General features: G+C 36.5%; 1 protein-coding gene across 1 annotated transcript in view; it reads right to left on the bottom strand.

Annotated features, from left to right (window-relative positions):
- Window positions 1-25,931, bottom strand: part of LOC116257469 (uncharacterized) — a 51,813-nt gene extending 25,882 nt beyond the window's left edge. The window contains exons 1-8 of the mRNA XM_031634252.2: window positions 25,655-25,931; window positions 24,606-24,814; window positions 24,469-24,529; window positions 22,871-24,380; window positions 22,715-22,746; window positions 14,756-14,888; window positions 10,825-10,922; window positions 5,181-5,225 (exon numbers count right to left, since the gene is read on the bottom strand). Coding sequence (XP_031490112.1) covers window positions 5,181-5,225; window positions 10,825-10,922; window positions 14,756-14,888; window positions 22,715-22,746; window positions 22,871-24,380; window positions 24,469-24,529; window positions 24,606-24,748 — 2,022 coding nt within the window. The 5' untranslated portion in view covers window positions 24,749-24,814; window positions 25,655-25,931. The remainder of the gene's footprint in view (window positions 1-5,180; window positions 5,226-10,824; window positions 10,923-14,755; window positions 14,889-22,714; window positions 22,747-22,870; window positions 24,381-24,468; window positions 24,530-24,605; window positions 24,815-25,654) is intronic.
- Window positions 25,932-26,812: the final 881 nt, after the last annotated feature.

Here is a 26,812-nt window from a genome sequence, read left to right as displayed (position 1 = left end):
TCACTTGTTGTACTAATGAGAAATATATAACGAAGTAGATTGGTTCACGTGCCATTGCTTAAGAATCATGATCATTCAGTGCCTCTTTCTGGTTTCTTCTCTTATTCTTCTTGCAGAGACTGGTTGTGGTGACTGAAATACAAAAAATCTAACATTCAGAGCATTGATTGGATTTAGGACTGTTTCCTCAGGTATGCACGAAAACAATCTACATCTGTTCTCTGGATCAAGAAGAAATTTCTTTCCTAAGTTTCTTCCTCTAAAATTCTATTCTCTTTCTCTCCCAACAGCTTCCTTCTCTAAATTTCTGACTTTTCCTTCGTGGAGATCTACCTAGAATCACTTTGTCCATCTTTTTCCTAGTTTCCTATAGAAATCTACTGGCTCCTACACTCTGTTGCGGGAAACTGCAATGTTAGGTAGTTGGATCAAACTTTCACTCTTCATCCAAAGTTAAGCCTTAAGATTGTTTCCCAAAACCTAAACTCTTGAGATATTTATGATCTCTTCTCCATCACCTGAAATTTAAATTCAAAATCTGAATTTAGTTTCGTGTGTCCTGGCTCAAAAACCTGCTTTATCTCTTCCAATCAAACTGCTATGTTAGGTTTGATTTGTTTTTTTTTTTATCTTAGATTCAGTTATAATCTCGCCTTTTCCTCATAGTGACTGTTCATTGTTTACCTCGACTCAGATTTAAGGCTCATTTCTTCCTCTACAAATTTTGATAAGCAATCAAATTTGAAACAGAATCAGCCCTTATATATCTCATCAGTCTGTGTATTCCAAATCAAGCTAATTCTAGATGCCTGCTGAATGCTGAAAAAAAATAATAATAACAGGAAGGTGACAAAGATATGCCATATTTCATTTGGCTTAAAACTCTGTTTAATGCATGCTCCTCAGTCTTTAATGACCATTGGATCTGAACCAGTGTGGACTGCATTCCACGTGAGTGCAAGAAAATTCTCGGTCATGGAGTTTCTCCCAAGGCTAAAAATTCTTTCTTTGGTCTACACCAAGGAAGAATAAGGGAAAAATAATCACCTCCATACTGGAATGCAGGATTCCGAGATATCAGACTTGCTTACTGGTACCATGACCAGCCAATTCTTGGCACATTACTAGGAGTAGCTGAATTCAAGGGTTGTAGCACCTCATTTTGATTCAAGACATGGGTTGTCCAATTTACCTCGAAAGAAAACAATTAAAAGAGGAACAAAAGAATTACATAGCCATTATACAAGATGTTATGCATAATGCAGTTGGCTTGATTCAGGCTCCTATTGCGTCAACCAGTATGGGGAACAAATTTTTGACTTGAACTCTGCAAGACTCGGCCAAGTCATACTCGACCAATACTCGCTTGACTTGGCCGAGTCATGGGTCATGGAAGACTCGGACGGTGTTTACTTTTTTCTGAAAAAAACTAGGCCAGTTTTCAAGTGCACCCTGGCTGACTTGGAATGTTGTGAGTTAGCTCCATTTGGCACCGTCCTAAAAGAAACAAAGTTAAGGCTTTGTGGTAATTTGGCATTTATAGACACACACACACACACACACTATGAAAACCATCAGAGTTTTTCTATTCTCATTTGTCTTCATCTACGGTGAGGGTCCGGCCATTGGAGAAACACTGCTTTTTTCATCCGTCGAGCAGTTTCCAGCAATTGAACCAGTGGAAATGGTGGTTCCAGTCAATGTTTTAAACCCAGTGATTGGGACTCGACTCGTCCATTCTTGAGAGGGTCAACTTAGTGACTTAGACTGGGTTTTGCTAATTATTGATTTTGAAATAAAAACATGCATAACTTGTCATTTAAATAAAAAGGCTGTAAGTGACTTCATTACATATATAACTCAGAAATAAATCGACCTAACATCAAGTAAAACAACAACTAAGTTAGATTTACTCATGTTGTAACAAGAAATCAAACAACCAAGCTGCTGCTGTAACTCTACAGTTGTACACTTCAAAACTAAGTAATGACAATCAATATATCAAAGAAAAATAACTCAGAAAAAAAGAACATTAGAATCAATATATTCAAAGTATTCAAACTATCAAATAGTTAACAAACCCTACATGTGTATAATATGTAAAACTAAAAGTCCAAAAGTTGTCTAATTCTCTAAAAACTGAATTAAATGAATAACCATACTCAAAGTTAAGCTTAATCAACTTTAACTTTTCATTTGCAACATAAAAATTTAATAATTTAATAATTTATTATAAATTATTATGTTCCAATAAGTTAGAAAATTTATGTCAAAAATAAAGCAGTAAGTAATTATTAAAATACAAAGTCCATTACTAGATTGCACCAAGTCAAACCTAGTTTCTCCTGAGTCATACCAAGTTTTGACTTTTTTTTAAAAAAAAATCCTCTACTAGGTTGACCCAGAAGGGGGCGGAGTTGAGAGACTCGAGATGAGTTTCAAAACATTGGTTCCAACGACTGCATTGGCGGAAATAGTTATGTTCTCTTTTCTTACCTATTTCACTATTCCCCAATTTTTTCTTTGGCTATCCTCTTTTCCTAACTCCCTCTCTATCTGATTTTCCTGTTCTCTCTCGCTCTCTCATCTATCTTTTTCAGCATCCCTCTCTTTTCTGCTGTTTCTCTCCCCCTCCCTCTCATATTTCCGTCATCTCTCTGTTACTTTTCTTCTCCAGCATCCCTTCATTTTTTTGGCATCCCTCAGCTTTTCTCCAGCATCTCTCTCTCTCTCTCTCTCTCCCCCCTATATATACCTATATATATATATATATATATATATGTATATATATAGGGGGAGGGGGAGGGTGTTGATCCTTGCACACGGATGGTAGGGGGCAACATGCTACAATGATCTGTTGCTTTTATTTGCTGCTGCAACTTTTGCTCTTTCTTTTAAATCATATGAAATTTCTGTCATCTTTAGTGCACATGAATGTAATCTTTAACGTGTGAATGCAAGATATTAATTATTTAATCTTCTATAAAATATCACTGCATTTTCATTTTTAACATGGAATCTGGTATTAACATCATGATCACAGATTTAGAAGGATTGGATTTTAGGATTGGTGTATTTGATAAGAGTGTCAACATATATGTTTCGGTTTTTCTTTATTGCCAATAGAATGAATCATTATTGAGATTACAAAGCATCGTGGAATTTAGACTATTGGTTGGTTTAGAAGTCTTCTTACCTACAAAGAATGATATCTTGAGCAATCTATCCTAAACCTAGTGTACATGATTGGAACTTCGGAAATATTAGTAGTGATTTTTCTTTTCAATAAGTCGGCTAGATTATTTTGAAATTTTAAGCATGAGTGATGGCATTAATAGGCTTTTCTCTTTCAGTCCTGCAGAATTCAAGTTAACTTTCATGAACATGATTGCAATCTTCAACACTTGAACGCAAGAAAGTAATTACTTAGTCTTCTATAAAATGTCTCATTATTTTGGTTTCTAACAAGGAATCTAGTATTAAAATTGTGATTAGAAATCCAGATGGTTTGGGGCTTGGGTTTGGCAGGCATTCTCTAATGCTATTATTTGGTAAGGGTGTCTCTTTACATGTTCCTTTTTTTTTTTCAGAAAATGGCATGCATTATTGTGCATACTACAGAATGTTTTAGAATTTAGACCATTGGTTGTTTTGAAAGTTTTCTTGACTATAAAGAATGGTATCTTGACCAATTAAGGATATACATTTGGAACTTTAGTAGTGATTTCCAATCATCTTCCATTTTATTACATGGTTCTACTTCTCGCTTTAGTCCAGCAAGATGATGTTTTGAGTCTCGACCCATCAATGCCACCACTCATGTCCTCCATAAAACGACCACATTGAACCTTTCTTTTTTGCTTCTCAAGAGGGATCTCAAACTCCCATACAAGATCCTTCCTCATGGTAATCAAAGGCACTTCAAATATCTTTCTTTTGACATTGTATATGCTTTCATATTTACTTCTTTTATGGTTGTTAAGAAAAACAAGAACATAAGAAAAACACTATAAATATTAAACAAGATTCTATTCAAAGCTTCAAAATAATCTAGCCAATTTATGAAAAAAAAAACATTACTGATATCTCCAAAGTTTCGACTTTCAAACATGTATTGTAATTTTTTTCTAAATCAATCAAGTTATCCTTCTTCATAGTTAATAGAACTTACAAAACAACCAATAGGGCAAATTCCAAAACAATCTACAATCTGAACAAGAATGCATGCCATTGCCAACAAAAGAAAAACTAGAATATCTGTCGACACTCTTATCAAATAATAGCATTAGATAATGTCTGTCAAACCCAAAAGCCAAACCATCAAAATCTCTTATCACAATGTTAGTACTATATTCCATGTTAATATCCAAAATAATTTAGCATTTCATAGAACATTAAATAATTACTATCTTGCATTCACATATTAAAAATTACAATCATGATCACTAAAAAAGTCCTAAATTTCATGGAAGTAAAATAGAAGAGTCTATCGATGCCACTACTCTGCTTCATACAACAGACATGAAACAAGGCTCTGTTCAAATTTTAAAATAATCAAGCCAAGGTATGCCAACACAAAGAAAAAAAGAAACAACTACTAATGTTTCCAAAATTCCAAACATGTATAATAAATTTTTCTTAAATCAGTCAAGATATCCTTCTTCATACTTAAGAGAACTTCCAAAATCACCAGTGGTGTGAATTCCAAAACTCTTTTCAGTCTACATAATAATGTATGTCATTGCCAACAAAGAAAAGCCAAAAAATCTATATAGTATATAGACACTCTTATCACCAAACAATAGCATTAGAGAAGGTCTACCAAATCCAAATACCAAACCATCTGAAACTGTGCTCATGTATGTTGCATGGACACAGACACAGGTGTCAGTGTCAGACATGGGTGTAAGTACTGGATATGTGAGACCTTAAAAATTGGACACTTAGACACATTATTTATATATATATATATATTATAGAGAAAAAAGAAGTAATAAACCTGAAGCCATAACTTTTCTCTGGTAACATCTGGCAGCAGACAGTCTCATGGCAGTGAACTAAGAAAAATCATGTAAAACAACATTCTAATACACGATCTACAAAAGTTTCAGAAGGTTGATAGTAACATATAAGAAATTTCCAAGAAAAGGCATACAAGGATCAGAACTTCACAATCTTACTTGTTTCTGTGCACATCGATGATTTAGTACAACATCACCCAAAGCCTGCAAAAAGACGAAAGACCCAAATGAACTCACTGATTCATGTATGTTTACTATAAAAAACATGTAAATGTAAGACTTTCAATCCAATGGTACAACTTCTCCAGTTATCCTCAAAAGAATCTGCTAATAAAACAACACTTTCATGCCAGAGTCCAGACAATGATGCTGAGAAATCTGAACTCGTGGACTATGTATAAGGCCTTTTCTCTTGGTTATTTCTGACTACTTTTGTAAGTTTCCAGGCTGATTCTCCATAGGCATGGGTGTGAGAATCTTCACTAAAACATCACCGAATCACGTCTCTCCGTCTGAAAATAAGGAGGATGGAGAATAGAGAATAGAAGAAGGCAATGAAGGTAAGAGAACCGGCGGCCAATGCAGCCACACTATGCTTGATCTCTATTATTAAAACATAAACCTAATTAGGTTACAACAAAAAGAGGAATAAAACATGAAGTAATTACAAGAGGTGCCACCACTTAGACGTGAAGACATAAAAACGAAGTGGATCGGGTCTGAACAGACCCGATCCAGACCCGATCCCTTTACATTGATGCGTACAGACTTAACAGCCCCCCTCAAGTTGTGCATGAGATTTGATCATGCACAACTTGTTTTTCAAATCCCAAAAATGCTGCCCTGTAAGACCTTTGGTAAAAAGATCCGCTATTTGTTCACTGGTGGATATATAAGTAGGCAATATCTCGGCTTCTTCAACCTTCTGACGAATGAAGTGTTGATCAATCTCAATGTGCTTGGTACGATTATGCAAAATGGGGTTGAAGGCAATTTTGATGGCGCTTTGATTGTCGCATAGCAATGAGGACTGAACAATAGGTAGATGAAGCTCTCCAAGCAAATGTCGTAACCATGATGCCTCAACTGTCCCTGCAGCCATTGCTCTATACTCTGCCTCAGTGCTAGATCGTGCAACGGCACGCTGCTTTTTACTGCTCCAACAAATGAGATTAGAATCAAGAAAAAGGCAGAAACCTGAAACTGAGCGTCGGTCATCAGGATCTCCTGCCCAGTCTGCATCAGTATAAGTATATATGCTATGTCCAAGAGAAACATTGGGACACTTTGTATAGATCAATCCATCCCCAAGAGTAGCTTTGAGATACCGTAAGATCCGCTTAGTAGCATCCATATGTCCTTCTGTGGGTGCATGCATAAATTGAGAGATCTGATTTACAGCATAGACTATGTCTGGGCGCGTAAAGGTAAGGTATTGTAACATACCAACAATGCTGCGATAGAAGGTAGGATTTGAATAGGCAGCAGTTCCATCAGAGGCAGCCAATTTAGTGTTTAGAACACTAGGAGTAGTTATGGGTTTGCAATTAATCATACCTGCCCTGTCCAAAATATCAAGAGTATACTTATGCTACGTAAGAGTCAATCGATCATTTGCTCTATCAAGTTCAACACCCAAGAAGTACCGAAGTTCGCCGAGATCTTTCATCTTGAATTCTTGCTGCAACAGATCCTTAACATAAGATATATGAGAAGAAGAATTCCCAGTTATAACAATATCATCTACATAGATAAGTAACCAAGTGGTTAGCTTCTTCGGTATGATACATAAACAAGGAATGATCTAGAGAGCTTCGTAGAAAACCAGCTTGTTGTATATGATGAGAAAACCGATCGAACCATGATCTAGAAGCTTGCTTCAGCCCATATAAAGACTTGTGTAACTTACAAACCCATTTTTGAGGATCATGAGTATTGTAGCCGGGAGGTTGCTCCATGTATACCTCTTCCTTAAGAATCCCATGTAGAAAAGCATTTTTGACATCTAACTGATAAAGAGGCCACCCATATGAGACTGCAAGAAAAATAATCACACGTATTGTGCCCATCTTGATAACCGGACTGAATGTTTCATCATAATCTTCCCCATATTGTTGTGTGAAACCACGGGCCACAAGACGTGCTTTATGTCGATCAATGCTACCGTCTGGCTTATATTTCAGTTTGTAGACCCATTTGGAGCCCACAACATTCTTATCAGTTGGACGAGGGACAATCTGCCAAGTCTGACACTCATGCAATGCTGCCATTTCCTCATTCATAGCTTCAACCCAACATTTTTCCTTACTTGCATGGTGATAGGATTTTGGTTCGACCTTCTTGCTGACTTCTGTCATAAACAACTGAAAATCTAAAGAAAAGTTGTTATAACTTACCCACCGATCAATGGGATGTCGCACACGTTGGGACTGACGTGGGGCTGCATTAGGAGCTGATCGCCTAGAGTACACAAGGCCTGAGAACCGACTATGTATAGGTGAATCATGGGGTTGTGAGGATGAGGGCATGCTGTCCAAGGAATCTCTCACAAGTGTCTCAGCCTCATTAACATCTTGCTCCTCGTGCTCAATCAAACGGTCAGTCCCTTGTCTTAGGATTTCAGCATGCAGCCAAGTATCATAAATCTCATTTTTATCCTTGAGTGTCATGCAAGTAGCCTTGGGATCTTGTAACCTGTTTTCATCGAAAACAACATGCCGTGAAATATGAACACGCCCAGTTTTAGGGTTGTAACATCTATAACCCTTGTAGTTTTCTGCATACCCTACGAATCTGCACAAAATAGCACGATCTTGAAACTTGTTACGTAAGAAAACATCAACATGCACATAGCAAACACATCCAAAAACACGCAATTCCTCATAGCGTGGCTGCTCTTGATGTAATAAAAAATATGGGGATTTGCCATCAAGCAAAGCCAATGGCAGTCGATTTATAACATGCACAGCCGTATGAAAAGCCTCAGTCCACAATGTCATGGGTAAGTCTGTGTCATGCATCATGCTGAGCGCGCTTTCAACAATATGTCTATGTTTCCGTTCAGCAATTCCATTTTGCTGAGGAGTATGTGAGCATGAAATCTGTCTAGTGATCCCATTATCTAGTAGATACTCAGTAAATTCATTAGAAATAAATTCACCACCACCATCACATTGAAAATGCACAATATTACTGGAGTATTTATTTCGAACCAAGGCATGGAATTGAGTAAACAAACGGAAAACTTCAGATTTGTGTTTCATGAAGTGTATCCAAGTATGTCGAGAATATGAATCTATAAAAATGACATAGTACCTACTCCCAGAAGAAGAGGGAATTGGAGCAGGCCCCCAAACATCAGAATATATGGTGTCAAAAATCCTTGAAGCTCTTTTATTAATTGACTGAAAAGGAAGAGCATGGCTCTTACAAAGATGACAACTCGAGCACATGCTGGATTCACTGACTGAACTCAGACTGGACTTATCTAAGAGTCCGTCTGCAACAAGACTTCGAACAAAAGACTGACTACAATGAGCTAACCGACCATGCCAAATGGATGGCTTATTATATTCTGCGACATTGACTTCATTATGACTTGAAGAACATGAATCTGGAGGGTGAGGTTTGGACAGCTTTGGAGCTTCTTCAAGGACATACATATCTCCTTTGCGAGTGCCCTCAGCGAATGTCTTCTTGGTTTGAGCATCCTTGACATAAACAGAAGATGGTGTGAATTCAACAGAGGAGTGAGTATCATCAATAAGTTTGGACACTGAGATAATATTTTTCTTGACACTTGGAACAACAAGGACATTCTTTAATGGAATGGAAGAAGAACCCATGGATATTTGTGCATTTCCGATGTGCGATATTGTGTGATGGGAACCATCTCCCGTGACTACTGAGCCTTGATCTAAATAAGGGGAAACACTAGAGAGATTACCTGTGTCACCAGTAACGTGGGCTGCTGCTCCAGAGTCCACATACCACTCTCCTTGCTCATTTTGCTTCAAGTTAAGTTTGGATAAGGCTGTCATTAGAAGTTGCTGCACGTCTGCTGAAACCTTTGAAGTTGGATTTGATCCAGACGAGGATGGAGCTGACCCCGCTACTGTCCTATTCTCGCGCCTGACCTGACTATTCTTGTTCTGAGGATTGTGCCAACATTCTGATTTTACATGCCCCTTCTTGTTGCAATAGAAGCATGTCGGGATTCTCCTAGATGTGGCAGAGGTAGTATTCATGCCTGGCGGTGTTGGGAGAATCCCTCTTCCCATGCCTGTCTGAGGAGTCCAAGAACGAGTGCGATTTCCTTGCAGTGCGTGAGTTCCTGTGATCAATACATTGTGGCTGTTGGAAGGAACCAGATTATGTCGTTGAACTCGACTAGCTTCATGTTGAAAAAGCTTGGCCTTTAGATCTTCAAAAGATGGGAGAACAGGTAAGACTTCCAAGGCTGTGCAAAAAATATCAAATTCCGTTCCCAGTCCACTCAAGGCTTGTTGGACTTTGTCTTTGTCGCTGACGGGATGTCCAATTGCAGCAAGCTGATCACTAACACTCTTGATTTCATTCAAATACTCCAAAACTGTACGCGTCCCACGCTTGATATCCTGAAATTGCCTTCTTAATTGTAGAAAACGTGCTTCCGAGACTTGAGAATATGTTGTAGCAAGGGTAGACCACAACTCTAGGGCAGTTAAATCATCATCAATACCTCCCAATACCTCTTCTGACAAGGTAGAAGTGATATAAGCAACAAGAGACTGGTCGTGAGCCAGCCAAACTTCATATTCGGGATTGCTCTCAGGAAGAGTTTCATATTCAAAACTGATTTCACTTCCAGCCGAGGCCCCAACACCTTTATCTCCCACGACTGTCTTCTTTATTTCACGGTTAACATACTTTGGAGGTGCTGGAGTAGTCCCATCGATGTGCCCATACAGTCTATGGCTCTTAATAAATGGGACAATTTGGCGTTTCCAAGTCAAATAATTACTATGGTTCAGTTTTTGAGAGATGAGTTGTGAGAGAAAACTAGAGGATAGAAGAGAGGGAGCCGGCTGGTCCATGATTGAAAAAGAGGATTAGAACAGACGATTTGGGCAGAATTTTAGAGGTCACGATAGAAATTAGGGCAAATTAGGGCAAACCGTGTGACTTAGGGCAAAAAACAGAATTTAGGGCAACAGAAATTAGGGCAAATCGTGGGATTAAGGGCAGAAACAGAGTTTGAGGATAACCACGGTAGAAAATAAGATTTAGGGCAGAATACTCCAAGCACGGCAGAAAATAAGATTTAGGGCAGAATACTCCAAGAAGAAATCACTCACCGGAGGACGATGTAACCTGGCTCTGATACCATGTGAGAATCTTCACTAAAACATCACCGAATCACGTCTCTCCGTCTGAAAATAAGGAGGATGGAGAATAGAGAATAGAAGAAGGCAATGAAGGTAAGAGAACCGGCGGCCAATGCAGCCACACTATGCTTGATCTCTATTATTAAAACATAAACCTAATTAGGTTACAACAAAAAGAGGAATAAAACATGAAGTAATTACAAGAGGTGCCACCACTTAGACGTGAAGACATAAAAACGAAGTGGATCGGGTCTGAACAGACCCGATCCAGACCCGATCCCTTTACATTGATGCGTACAGACTTAACAATGGGAACCCTCACTACCTTAAAATGTTGATTTTTATTATGAAACATTGGGAAACCTGAAAAAAAATATAAACAGGCAAATAAAACCAAAAGAAAAAAAAAAAAGATCACATAGGAAATGAGTTGATACCAGAAGATCTTGAGCATGCATTTCTTCTATGCTATGTTGAAGGTCTTCTACAGTACCATAAGCTGAATTTAAGTTGTAAAGATCAGATGGCATGTAACCTGCAAATGAATCTTGAGTAATTACGACTAACCAGGCAAAAAGGTCACAGTTGGAGCATGAGCATTATAAAACTACTTTAGAACTTCTCATTGCAACATCAGTCCTTTATGGCAATGAACATGCCAACATGGTTACTACTTTTTACCTTCTTCAAAGAATGTTGCAACCATACCCAGGCACGATGATAAATCCCTGTCATTTACTTATTTGTTGCCAAGTTTCAGAAAAAAGGATTTATGTGTCATGTTACAAGTTACAAAACCACACTTGCAGTGTTTCAGTTTGATAACAAAAATAGTAACTAAGACAAGGTATAGATAAGCATCATTTATAACATATATAGTGATTAATCATAAGCCATTCCACTAATGAGATGTTAAAATTTCTGTAAGAAACACATGTTCACATGCTCGTACCATAGTATTTAAGCTTGTTAGTAACAACTCGTGGGATGAACAGTTTACCAATATGACTACTTGTGATTGGAAACCAGCTCTAAGCTTCAGCATGGCCCAAATGACATCACTAACAATACAAGGCAAAGCTCACCTAAGAACCAGATTTTACAGATTCTGACTTATCTAATGGCTTGCTTTGATTTGACAGATAGAGAAGCTGGCTATGAATCAGGAAGTGGTTAAGTCCCATGAGTACTTTAGTAAGGTCCATGTACCCGTGTTGTCGTACCCATACCCAAAGCGGGTACTCGGGCACCTATGTCACACGGACACGGCAAAATGGGCCACGTACCGGTGTCGAGACTCCGACACCTGGATACCGACACTTGGACACAGCAGGATACGTTTTGGATCGGGTCTGGGTCAGACCCGATCCGAACCACTTTACTAACCCGACATTCTTTGTTTTGTTTGAGACTTTCTTTCTTATGACTTATGAGATTAGCGATAACAATGTTTTGTTTGAGAATCTGAGACTTCCTTTCTTATGACTTATGAGATTGTAAGAGTGAATTATTAATTTAATATTTTTTTATTTTATTATCCTTTTTAATTTTTTAGAATATAAAATTCGCCGTGTCCGCGTATCCTAAAATTTTGAAAATTGTCGTATCCGCGTGCCCGTACCCGTACCTGTACCCTTATCATACCCGTACCCGTGTGACATAGTCGGGCACACTTGGGTACTTTTCAGATTGAAACTGTTAAACTACTTAATTTTACTTGATTTAACTTTTTCAACTCAGTTTTTGTTCTCTTTTAGAGTCATTGTTCATCACATGTAATTTTTATTTTGTATCACTTGTTTTTTTAAATGTTGCTTTCATTTTGATTTTTTTGTGTTATTTTGCAGATATAGATATATAACAACTCGCGGGATGAACAGTTTACCAACGTGACTACTTGTGATTGGAAACCAGATCTAAGCTTCAACATGGCCCAAATGCCATCAGTAACAATACAAGGCAAAGCTCACCTAAGAACCAGACTTTACAGATTCTGACTTATCTAATGGCTTGCTTTGATTTGACAGACAGAGAAGCTGGCTATGAATCAGGAAGTGGTTAAGTCCCATGAGTACTTTAGTAAGGTCCATGTACCCGTGTTGTCGTACCCATACACAAAGTGGGTACTCGGGCACACTTGGGTACTTTTCAAATTGAAACTGATCAAAACTACTTAATTTTACTTGATTTAATTTTTTCAACTCAGTTTTTGTTCTTATTTAGAGTCATTGTTCATTACATGTAATTTTTATTTTATATCACTTGTTTTTTTAAATGTTGCTTTCATTTTGATTTTTTTGTGTTATTTTGCAGATATAGATATACCTATCTTGCTGTACCACTGTATCCACACTTTATAAAGTTGCTATGTTCGTATTTATATCTCCCTACCTGTACCCCAACCATACCCGTACCTATGTGATTTAGGGAAGTGGTAATAAGGCCCAAGAAGATTTGAAAATTTCACCCTAAATTTGGTTCATACATAAACCATTCCGAAGATATTTATAAGATGTAACATTTAGATCAAGAACAAACAAGCAAAATTCATCACTATTTTGATTGCAGTCATGGTACTTTCTTCCTCAAAGGACAAGCAAGGTATTAGATGAACATTGCCACATCAAAACAGAAAAGGTAAAGATATGTATATTTTATCACATGCATATGTATATGCATTCTCACATTGGTTCTCGGGTTTTTAATGGCAAGGTTTTGCTCAGGTGTTTTTCAGCAAAGTTGTTTTTCTTGGAAAAATATCAAGAAAATTCAGGAATTTTTTTAAAGAAAAAACCCCAAAAATTATGTAAAAATAAAATAAATGAAAAACTAATAAGAAGACATAAACTATATAAGATGATAAAAACAATCTTCTAATGATGATAAATAACTTATTTAAGTTTCAAATTTAATCCATGATGATATTAATGTCAAAAAAAAGAAAAAAAAAAAAGGGCAAAAATGTGAAGAAAAGAGCATTAAATTAATTTTTACCTTTTTGAAAGAACACATTTTTTCTAGTTTTTTGTCTTTTCCCTTTTTAACGTTAGTACCATGTCTTTTTTGGTAAAAACATGATATATGTGACAATGTGCATATGTATATACTCATATCTGTATGAGGCATACGTATTATATTTGTACTAAAAAATGGAATATGATGTAAGAAATTTTTCCCTTGCTTTTAGTTTTCTTTTCTCCAATAGCTAGTAAATTGTATTGTTATAGATACTTATGCCAAGAATCATCAAATATCTTATATTTTGCATGTGTCATTAGTTTTGCAGATTTTTCACCAAATTACATACACTCCCAAGGTTGTGTCTCTTTTGGCTAACTTTCAGTGGTCACACCATAAGCTTCAAAGGGGTTGAACTTATGTGTATTTGACATCTACGCACATACATGCACAGGTATGAGTATGTAGCATAGTCACCAATATTAACAACAAATGCACAACAAGCTTTTTGGGGAGTCTTCCATATGTGGGTTTCTCGGGAAAATATTGTGAAAATCAAACAAGCTTTAAACTTAAAAGCTATAAAGGAGAAAGGAAAAAGTTATGAGATCATAGTTTTTCAATATCTTTCCTGCAAAAATATACAAAGAAATAGAGTAACTTTCCAAAACGTAAAAGAAACGAAATGAAAAAAATCACATGCTCCAAAAGGATGAAAAATTCATGAGGAACTTAGGAAGATGTCTGGGACATCTTAGGATAATGTTATGATAATATGTCAATTTTTTATCTTGGTATATTTTGAAAAACATGGGGATATTTTGTTGACATCATCTGCTGAGTTCAAGATAGTAATAATGGGATATTTTAAAATTGTTGAAGGTATCTATGACTGTGGTGTGTATTACTATAATAAATTGGTATATATCAATATAATATATGAAATAAAATAGTTACGCTCTTGGTTTTTCTCGTGTTCTATTTGTACAGTTTATTTCTTATGGACACCTTTATGGATATTGTTTTAGTCATTCAAGCATGTAGTTGTTGCGCACTCCAATTACAAAATGGTTGAGTATGTTGTGCCCATAAGTAAATAGAAGCCTCATGTTTTAGTATCACATTTTGACAAGTGATTGTGGGTATACTAGTAAAGAATTTCACCATTATTAATTTGGTGTATTTAATCATCCTGCTTTTGTTAAGAGAGTCCATTGAGATCCTATGAGTCTTGAGAGACTATCCTTGCTCGTGAGGTTCGTTGGGTCTCCTTTTCTTTTATGCATTAAAGCTAAACATTTTTATGAAGGAAAATACATGTTACAGAGCCACTTTATCTGCCTCAGGCAAGCAATTGGATCCAGTGGAACAATACAAACAAAATGGAAATGCCTGGAGTAATGTCTAAACCTTGAGGAGCAACAGATTCTGTTGGTGGGGGAAACCAAACTGCTGTTATTCCACTTTGTGATAAATCAGCAGCTTTAACAGCAAGCTCCTTGTACCATTCTCTCCTCCAGCTTTCCCAATTGAAACCTTGAAACTGCATTCACAAGAAAATCATTAGAAGGGAAAAGGAACCTTGCTGGAACAATTTGCACAAATATGAATTTTACAGCAAGGGATCACAAGCATACGAACTAGAAATTTAGGACAAGAAAATAAATTTGAAGTTTTGAACTAATCTGCGCTCGCACACAGACACATGCACATATCATCATCATGGTTACATATTTTATTATTTTACATGCAGTCTAGTTTGTATCTCATAATTCAATTTGTGTTTTGACCAACATGATGGTAAATGTGGTCATCAGGCCTGAGAAAATAGGAGCTTGCTTGATTGAATGGTTCTCATAAGGGCAGCATTCCTGAAAATGAGTGCTCTATCAAACAAAGAACACCAAGGGGGCAAGGATGCATTTCGTATTCTTCAAGAGCACTTTTATGACTTATCATACCATGTTGTATTTCGTTATGGCTTATATCAAATCATATGCTTTCAACAGAAATTTAAGGGGACGTTGGATTTTTTAGTTTGAAAACTCCTCCATACATGACTCTTTAGACACCCTTAAGGGTTTTAGAGGGGAATGACTGTCATTTTGCATAGGAAAACATTGATTTGAGGCCAAATTTGTATCCATCGATTTTGCATTGAAGACAGAGGGCTTCTATTCATTTTTCTGTGGGAGATTATTTCAACCATGAAATAAAGTTACCCTTGCTGTAATCATATGATTTGTAATTTTGCAATTATATGATCTGCAATCATAGATCACGAGAAGCACAAGTATTGTAATTGAAAATTATATTTGCATGGGCGAAGATTTTGTTCCTAATCTTGAAGAACGAGACTTACTATGCGTTAAACTACGTGATTTGATAGTCTTAATTCAGAAGATAGAATGTTGCACCAATAACAACAATACAACCAAGTATCAACAGTTCCAACACATAAAAAGGAACTTAATGGAGCAGGAAAACCATGTGAAATAGGAAAAACTAGCAGAACAAAAATCCTAGTGAAGAAGTCTTTGCAGTTGATATATATTTTCTCGTACTTTGATTAATCAAAGCCTATAAGGGAATGTTCGATTACCCCACAACTTATAGTCCAAACCTCTGGTTTAACAAGGGGCTCACGTTAATCAATGGTTCTAGCAAATTATATATTTGAGAACCATCGATTTAAGATCAGCAGTATTCCTCAAAACCATGGATCTCAAGTCTAAGGAGAAAGGGTTCTGGTATATGGATTTCAAGGTTTGAGTTTTACAAATTCAAGTTGTAATCCTTGCATATTTCAAACATAGGATTCCATATCCACGCTAATCAAGGATCTAAAATCCTAGGATGATCTTAGATCACCTCAAATCTTCAATATAAATTAAGCAAGGACACCCTAAGTCTAAGAGTTTTGTTATTAGGGATTTTAGTAGATGTGCATTGTTTAAGTGGAATCTGAATCTGATTTTTACTAATTGGTGTTTTATTTTTTGTATCTTGTTAAACTTTTATATAACTTGTGCTTATGCAATTCATGTTTTTCCATATGGAACATTTTTTATACCTTTTTCTTGTGTAATTTTTCATTTTTTTTAAAAAAAAAAAAAACTATTATGCTTTTCATGTAATGTTATGTTTCTAACTATTAGCCGAACCAACAAACCTTATACTATGCACCCTATCATATTGTTACAGATCACATACAGCATCAAATTTATGAAAAATGAAAAACAAGAAACTATTTAACAATATTGTGTGTATAATCAGCTTTATTGAATGCATCTTATACATATACACGCATAGGGGGGTTCTATGCTATTTGTGTGTCGGATATTGCCAAATGACTAAAAATTAAAAATTTGTAACTAAAAAACAACCATTACATGAGCATTAGTGAAGATTTATGAACTGCTTTTATCAACAATTCATGTTGCTTTTAGCAATAAATTTCTAAATTTTAGTCATCCAGCAACATCCAGCACACAACAGCATAGAATTCTCCTACATATCTATATATAGGAGCATAGATATGCACACAATGACATGGCAGACATGTACATCAATGTTATATGTATTGTGCAACATGGATGTGTATCATACTATACATATCATATAGGTGTCAGAAACTTATACGATATGCCTACAATATACAAATTTCTTTTGTATCATAGTCATAGGTTTACCGGCTGTATCATGAGATACAGCCGATACACCCCTATATAGTATGATATGAGGTTAAAACAAAAAAAAAAAATGTCCTTTTTCGTGATTTTTTTTCAAACAGCCCCCCTTCCCCCCTTTCATTCTAAACATAGCTAGGGGGCTTTTCTAGTTTTCGAGAAAAAATCACCTATTTGTGGGAGAAATTTTCGATTTAGGAGAGAAATCTCCGGTGGATAAGAAGGTCTGCTTGTGGGGCCAATGGAAGTCTGATTCTTCTTTGGAGAAAGAGTATTTTTGCATTTCTAATATAAAAGGTTTAAGGCTATCATTTTCACCATTGATTTCCCTCATCTTCTACAGTTAATCGTCGGTTTTTGCTTGTTTTATGAAGATATAAGTATCGATCCTGCATGGCAATAGTATACAAGGGTGACCCTAAAATCTGAATGATCAACTAACAGTCCGTTATAAGTTATAACTATTATGAGCAAGTGATATTGAGAAGAATATCTCGCTTTCAGCACCACATAAATGTGGCTAACTAAACGTAATGATTTTTCAAAGAATCCATTACCACCATATGTCAAACACTAGTGTCTAGAAATGATTAATAATTTAAAATAAATCAGATTGAAAAAGAAATGAATGATTTTGGGATAGGAAATGGGAAGTCTTATGAAAATTCAAGAGAACGAAAGCAAAAATGGAAACATTAAGCTCAAAGAAGAGGAAGTTGGTACCAGTTTGAGAATAGATAAAGGGAAATGCATCATGAATAGAGGCAATTCTTTAGGTAGAAAGAGAAGAGGCGCAGCTACAACTGCAAGAGGACATAGCAAGAGTCATGGTCTTAGTGGTGGAACTAGTGGTAGAGTACCTATTGGGAAGTCAAGTGCTGGATACAGCTCGATCAAGAATTTTTTCACTACTTATAATGCTCCAGGTGCTCAGGCTGAGATTCATGCAGCCATGTATTCAAAGGACATTGCCGAGCAGGCAAAGTGGCAAACAATGCCATAGGGATGTAGTTTACGATATATGCATTCCCTTTAATACACCTACCTCTTTCCATTTTTAGTCTACGGTAGATGAGATCACTTTTATAGGCTGAAGGTATAAAACGTCCTCTTCTCATATGGTGAAAGGTAAAATTTTTAATGTCACAATTAAAGCTATGAAGGCATATTGTGATGAACTAAAAATAAGCTGTAAGGACACACGATGCAGTGTAATGGCAGACGGTTAGACAGATATTGAGAATAGAACATTGGTATACTTCCTCGTGTACTGCCTCTTAGGTACCAAGATGTTATTAAAATCTATTGATTTGTTTGATACTCCTACGAATGTTGATGTTTTGTGTAGTATTTTTTATGAATTTGTAAAAGAAGTTGGGCCTGAAAATATTGTATACTTTATTACAAATAATGCAGCAAATTATAAAGCAATAGGTGTTAGAAACTTAGCAGCACGATATAGGACATTCTATTGGAGCCCATATATTGCTCACTGTATAAATCTAATGCTTCAGGATATTGGTGAAAGAGATGACATGATATCAACTATTGAAAGATGCCAAGAGATCATGAAGTTTATTTTACAATCATGCTTATGTTTTGAATTTGATAAAAAAAATCACAAATGGGGCTGAATTGGTTTGACCTGCACAAACAAGGTTAGCCACAAATGTTTGTACTGTGCAAGGTACAGTCAAACAGAGAAATACTCTCAAGCAGATTTCTTCCAGCATGAATAGGCTTCATATCCACATACCTACAAAGAATGGTCATGCGAATTGTAGGTACTATATTCAGCATTGAATTTTTCAAATCATGCACCAACTTATCGAAGATCTATGTATCTCTAGTGAAAGTCCTTAGATTGGTTCATACTTTATATTGAAGATAGGTTTTCCATAAGATATTTGTATGAAGCTATGAATGGAGAAAAAAAAAATACTAGAGACAACCTCAAGAGAAAACAAGTTGTACATGCCTATATGGAGGATTATAGATGAAATGTAGTCATGACAACTTCATCAACCACTTCATGCAGCAGCCTACTATTTAAATCCTGCTATTAGATTTCTCCCCACTTTTAAAAATGATGGACAGGTCGAGCATGTATGTTGGGACCGCACTGAAGTACTACTTAGTGATCGTAAAGAACAAGATGTTGTCCACATGTTGATCAACGAATATGATACCTACTTATGGTAACATAGGGAAAGATATAGCAAGACATAGATTTTATCTACATTTTGCTTGTTATTTGTTTGTTGTTTTCATAATATTTATTTTTCATTTGTTGTTTAGATTTGTGGAGGAGTAGGTTTGCGATTGATTGCCTAAAACTTAAAAAGTTTGCAGTCGAAATACTCAGCCAGACCTGCAGTGCCCACTGGATAAAGAAATTGGAGTGAAGAAAAGAAATAGGCTGGAACATAAAAGGTTGAATGACATTTCTTTGTTTGATACAATATGAAGTTGAGACAAAGAAATACATTTATTTTGCATATTATAATATATATTTTTAACAATTTATTAATTTTTATTTAATTGAACTTTAGGTAATTAAAAGCATCATACTCAATTTGATCCCATCAGCCTAGACAATTTTGATGTATTAGATTGTTGGGTTAAAGAAGAACCAGCCATCATACTTGATGAGGATAATCTTGAATTTCTAAACATTAAAAGAGTAGTAGAATTTGGTGATTGGTGAAGAAGGAGAGTCTGCATATTTTGGTAAGGACATTCTGTTTGAAGGCATTAAAGTAATTAACAATCAAATCAGAATGAAGATGAGGGTAAAGATGAAAATGATGATGATTATCGAATTGATTGATGATAATCATGATACTTGGCACTTGGCAGTGAATGATGTTGTGAACTTGTGATATAATCTAAAATACTTTAAGCTTAAATTTAAACTCTATGGATGCCTATTATGTTACTTTGAATCTCTTTTGTCATTTTTTAATGTGATGTTATATTATGGCTCGTAAATACTGAACCATGAATGTTCTTTATGTCCTTAAATTTAAACTTTGTGGATGCCTATTATGTTACTTTGAATCTCTTTTGTCATTTTTTAATGTGATGTTATATTATGAATTGTAAATAGTGAACCATGAATGTTTTTTATGTCTGATGAATTTTTTATCTCAAATAAATTTTTTCTGAATTATTCTTATTTTTTCTAATTTTTTCCGTTTTTTTTATGTTTCTCTATTTTCCTGATTTTTGCATTGTGATTAAACATGCATCGGGCAGTGTGCACACACTTACATGTAAGGGGGGGGAGAGAGAGAGAGAGAGAGAGAGCTAAAAGCAAATACATAAGAAAATCTAACAAGTATCACAATTCACTCAAACAATTAGATCCAGAAATTATCCAGAAATTTGTCAGATCTAAGACCCAAAGATATCCTTGACATGCTAAGAAGCATAGAAGAAGAAGAAAGAGGAGTAACCAAAAACATAAAAAGAAGAAGAAGAAGAAGAAGAAACAGAAGTAGAAAGAAGAAGGACAAGCAGAATAAAAAAGAAAAGATAAAAATTTCTCCCTCAAACAAATGTTCTGTTTGTTTGTTTTTGGACAAAATTGAAGATGGGTTCCTTGTTGGCCATAGCCAATTACATGTTAACAGCATTCAAAGTACCAGCCACATCCAACTAGAGACATTTTGCTTCTCAAGTATAAAATGATGCACCTGCACATGCAGCAGAAATGCTTCTACTATTTAGAAGCACCAAAATTTACATAGGCTTTCAGGTGTGCATGGTCAACTCAAGAACTACAAGGACCACTACCATCCTTGAGACTTCCAAACAAACTCATTAAACCAAGAATAGGACATAAGAATTAGATGTGACTTGAGAAATCTAGTTCTATTTAGCTGGTATCAGTTGAATGAATCTTAAATGTGGCTGGCTTAGTTATAACAGGAGAATATTACCATGAGTATCTTGGCATATATGCTGATTATTTATAAACGGGTTATAAGCCATGTATCAACTTCTTGAACGAGTCCACTTCCAAACCCAAAGGTTGAACAATGACATGTCCCAGCATCACGCTGCTATTCATTGATTTCCGCAGTGAATGAGTTGCAATTGAAAAAAAAAAAGTCATGCATGATGTGCTACACAACATAAACTTGCTAAATAATTGAGTGAACATATAAATCACATAATCCATCTTGACATCAATTCTTTGACCACTTGTGGATCTAATTATTCCAAAAAAATTTCTCCTTTAACTAGCAGCAAGTGAACCATATCAAACAACAGGAAGGTTGCCAAACAGTTTACACTAAAAATCCCAACATATGGACTGCAAGCAACATATTATACTGTTGTCACCTACATGTCTCTACCTTCATTGGAACATCATTTAGAGGTACAATAAGTCCTATTCTTAATGTAATCTTTGAGGTATTGCTAGTGGGTCAGACTCTTAGAGATGCAACTTCAAAATAAGTTTGAGATAACAGTTGTAATTTTCCTAAGCATGTCTTATATACATGGTTTCTTACCTTCTATTTATTTATCTACATCCTAATCAAAGCTTCATCTAGCTGGCAATTTGACCGTCAAAAGCAGCTCGTGTTACCTAGAAACACCAGTTTAAAGGCTTGCTTTCGACTTTAGAGAAACGCATCACTATGTCAGATTCCCATAAAAGAGCAAAGCAGTTATGAGAACTAAGTTAATTCAGATGGCTTGCTTTATGTTTATTAAGGTAAATTTCAGATCATGAGTGCAACATTTGGTGTGTTGCTACAGTTTCTTGTGTCAGGCAAGCTGACATGGTTTTAGTTCATCTAGCTCAAGTTGAGATGAGATGAACCACACAAGTGAATCAATGCAAACATGGTTCGGCGATTATATATAGCTATACACACATACATATATATAACTGCATACAAGTATATATACATACATATGTTTAACATATGTGTGTATGTACGTATGTGTGTGTGTGTGTGTGTGTGTAAGAAGCTTACATGAACACAGAATAAAGGGGAATAAAGGAATGCATGCCATTGAATCAGAGTATAAAATATATATAACATAGAATACTAAAAGATGCACCAATGTTGCAAGAGCTCGGGCATGGCAGCCTGTCTTCTATGTCCATGTAGAACACATTGGAACTGAAGAACCCATGTTCAGTTCATTCTGCATGTTGGTCAGATACTACACTAGACTAAATCTTAGAGACACAAGACTAAATCTTAGAGACACATGAAGGATATGTGCATTTGACAGATATGTATGCACAGCCATGCCAACAGACAGAGAAGTAAATTTGGTGGGAGGACTTAAATGCTCTTTAAAAGCACATAAAATCCTCATATCCTCTATTTTCTAGCTCCCTAATGGAGCCTTATTGGACTTTGCCTACCACCCCATCAACCATACGTGAAAGTACTGTTTATCTCTGCAACAAACCGACAGATACAAAATTTTGATGGAACTTGGATTTTTCAAATCAATACAACTGCACAGATTGCGACCATGGCAGTCGAAAGTACTTTCAGGTGCATTAACCAAGCAATGGAACATAATAATAATCACCTAATGTCAGTTATATCCATTAAAGTTCATCTACTACTGCAATAAAAATCAGGTACTTTCTTGTTCAAGCATTTCTTTTATGCAATTTGGCACTGTTAAGAAAAGGAGTTACCACTATCTCACGTCCTGTGCCGGTTCCAGGCTCTGCATTATGCATTAACAGAGGGAAACAATTAGTAAAATTGCATTAGAATAGTTATAAAGGAAAAGCAAGAACTGTGATAAAAATAAGCATCTTTTAGTGGTAAGGCAACAAAAGTAAGCTAACCTAATTTTGTCTCTTCAGGTAGTCGTCTTTTAATTGTTCTGCGGCGCAAAGCACGCTCTAGTGTCTTGCGTTGCTTCTCTATGGCTTCCTTCTCAGCGACATGCTTGATAAGAAGATCATCCTGCTTTGGCTTTTCTTGAACAATGGACCACACTTCATCAGCCTTAGGCAAGCTCAACACTGGATAATCAGTTGCCAATACTTCAGAATGCACTTTACGAGGAGGAAACCTTGGCAGTAAAGACCTAATTCTGCGAGCCATATAATCAGGTATCTCTCTTCGAGGACCGTCAGCTAGAAGCTTCCATTTTTCAGAATCACCATCAGCCAAGAGATCTATTCTTCCACCATTAGCCATAAAGGCCATGTCTTCACTTTGATCTAGGGCTCCACCCTCCTGTAACATTGATTCAGCCGATTCAGCCCTCTGTCTCCAGACATTTAGGGCCGCCTCAGATGTCCTCAATGACCGTTCAAGAGCTGCACATCTTCGTGCATAGGCTTCATCTTTCACTTGTATAGCCATTTTTGCTGCATCAACAGCAGATTTGATACTCTCCAGCTCCAGCTTGAATGCTTTTGCAATTGCCTTTTCCCTTCCTGCTGCTTCACGCTTAACTTTATCCAGCACTGCCTTCATTTCCTCCTCTAGTTGTGAAGACATTCTATTGGTTGTTTCCTGAAGATCAATCAGCGCTCTCTCTGCATTACTTGCACGGACCTCTGCTGCACTTGCTTTCTCTTGAACATTCTCCAGTTCAGATTTCAGTTTTTCAACCTCATTTTGCCTAATTAATAGCTGACTCTCGAGGTCACGAACAGTGTTCTCCAACTGCCAGTTAAAAGATTGGAGAGATGTAATCTCATCTACAACACGAATCTCATCTGAGAGTGCAGCTATAGCATTTTTTGCTTGCTGACTGGCTTCTTCAGTTACTGAGATGACCTTATTAAATGTGTCCTCTGACTGTTTAACAATGGATAGAATTGCTCCTTCAGCAGCACCCCTGATCTGTTCCTCTATATGATATGCTGCTTCTGCAGCAGATGTTTCAGCAGCTGACACCCTCTGCTGAGCATCTGCTAATATGTGAGAGGTAGCCTGCTGGAAAGCAATCTCTGCCAACTTCTCCACTTGAAGTGCAAGTTCAACAGCATCCTGTTTTGCGAGAATTAATTGTGATTCCAAGGCAAACTTGTCATCAAATGACTCCTGGAGCTTCTGATTGAACATGGATTTAGCAGCTTCCAGTTCCGAAACTGCCACTTCTTGAGTATGACGTAGAGAAGCAGCATATTCCTGTTGCTTAGCTTCTGAAAAAGCCAGTTCTTCTATCAACCGGTCTCTCTCATTTTCAGCCTCTTGTTGTCTGGCTTTGGCTTCTGCCAAAGCAAACCTTGTTGCTGATGAATTATCGTAACTAAATTCCACTGGTTCTCCATTGCCAGTGGATAAACCCTCTCCATTCCCTTCAAGGAGGGCATCGGTCAGACCATCTTTTGAATCTCCCTGTTAATGATAAGTCAAGAACATGGCATGCCTCTTAGAAAAGAGATGGAGGAAAACATTGACCTTACAAAATTTCACTCATTCTTACCCCGCTTGCAGATACTGGAAGCCTAAAAAGACCACGATTGTCAACTTTGCCTGGAAATTTACTGTAACGATAAATATTAGAAGAGAAATATAAGAACTTAAGGACGGATAAGGAAGCCACAAGAATCATGTAACTACCGCTTTGCAGTGTAACGGCTTCTTAAGTAAGGAGGAGGCCACTTGAATCTGTGATTTGGAGCCTGATAACTGCTTTTGCTGGTAAAGATAGCATTGTGCAATTTACACTGTAAAGGAACATCATGAAGAACCACCAGACCCATATATATTTCAGGCTCTAGTCACATAGTATGAAATGGGGTGAATTTCCCATATAATGTACATTTAACCTGCAAAAAAAACTTCATTACGTATGCAGCATGACAATTATAAACTAAACCTGTTTAGGAAATGTATGTGCCACAGAAAGAAAGCTAAGCAACATTTTGCAGAAGAAAGATTCCTTATGTACCACAGAAAAGTAACTTAATCTTCATGGGTAATTTCTGCATGGTGTATCACAATTCTAGCACCGATTGTTGAAATTTCAGAACACTGTAAAATTAGTCATTGCTTTTCCATAAATGAACATGCGGAGAAATATAAATATCCCGGGACCTAATAACGAATCAGGATGATGTTTGAATATTTAACAAACCAAGTACACCCTCTGCCAAAGAAAAAGACGAATTAATAATTACTTTCCCCTATTGATGATTGAGATAAATACGTATAAATATTTACTATATTAAATACACTTACGTGTAAAAGCAAACCAAATGGCTACACAATCTACTTATGCAGCAAACAAGAAAATGAAAGATAAAGTAGAGAAAATATCGGATCCATTTCCTCGTAAATCACAATAGCAAACATCAGACAACGAAAGACTCTCGTAATCGCAACATCAAAAAACTATTCATCAGTGTACGCAACATACGCACAGAGCTGCAAGACCTATAACCTCCACGATCGGAGATCATATTGTTCAAAGAATCGAAATCGTGCCAGATTACTCGGGTAGCTTGTCAGACAGACACACAGAAGGACACAGATAGATCGGAAATCACAGTTTAGAGAAGCGAAAACTATGTACATTATATACACATGAGAATCCAAAACTGTGTATATACGACGCATGCACGATCATTTGGATTACGAGGAGTGAAGGAGAATGAGTGTATTTGTACCTATCAGAAGATGCATCGATCTTCCTCTAGGGTTACGAAACGATATCCTCCTTCGTTGGGATCGCCTGGGCGGAGGAGAGGGACGAGAAGCCACTGGTTCGACGCAATCTCCCGAGCGTAAAAACTTACAAATAGTTCCCAATGAAATATATATAATAAAAAATAAAGGACAAAGAACGGAAAACTGGTTCAATCAACTGGTCACGGGAATAAAGGGCAAAAAAGAGAAGAGACTTTTTATGCCCTTTTTGGTGAGGGGTTCACCATTCGCCGCTGCCACCTTTTCGTGTTCCAGAAAGGTGGAAATCTGCAAAAAGGCGATGTGATAGACGCGAGATGTCAAATGATTCTAATGCCCTATTCTTTTCCGTAAATGGCGCTCGAAATTGGAGAATATTCCCATGTACGCAATGTCTTGTGGGTGACACTTGGCAGATCTTGGAACGAGTCGGATATGGATCGGGTTTACTCAATAATTTTGAGGAGTACGCCAACTTTAGAAAAAGTAAAGCGCTCGTTTATAAGGATTACGATATATGCATCTGCTTAATTGGATACTCGAATAGAATTTCATTTACTGTCAAGTTTCAAAAGTACTAACAATTTAGACTTAGAACTATAAAATGAAATTCGTTAATGAAAACTATTAATTTGGCACAAATTTAGTAAGGAAATGTTTTTCATGAGACATGGAGATTAACAACCTATCGCTCGGAAAAAGAGATTTCAAGGTGTCCCTGTTTCCCATACTTGTAGGGTCCTTGGCTGCTTTGATGTTAACAATGACAGTGGTGCACTCATCAACTTATCAACTTACTTACTACACGTACTACATTGCAGTTTGTCTTAAGACGCAAAAACACAAAGGCATAGCACTCTCAAAATCAAATTAACAAACATATATATACTATAAGCACAAGTACTAAGCCTGGGCGTCGGTTGGGCCACCGTCGGGCCCAGCCCCTTTAGCCCATTTAGATTAAAAAATTAAATTTTTTAATTTTTTTTGTTTTAATAATATATATTATTATTAAATATATTTTAAATTTAAATAAATTATTTTATAATTAAAAAATATTTTTTAATTTTAAATAGGTCGAGCCAGGCTCGGGCCGAGACCCGGGCTATCGGGCCGGGCTCACCCGCCAGGCCCGATGC

The sequence above is a fragment of the Nymphaea colorata genome, chromosome 7 (assembly GCF_008831285.2).
Source record: "Nymphaea colorata isolate Beijing-Zhang1983 chromosome 7, ASM883128v2, whole genome shotgun sequence".
NCBI lineage: Eukaryota > Viridiplantae > Streptophyta > Magnoliopsida > Nymphaeales > Nymphaeaceae > Nymphaea > Nymphaea colorata.
The sequence above is the reverse complement of the archived record's forward strand: the minus strand, read 5'-3'. Positions and strand labels throughout refer to the sequence as shown.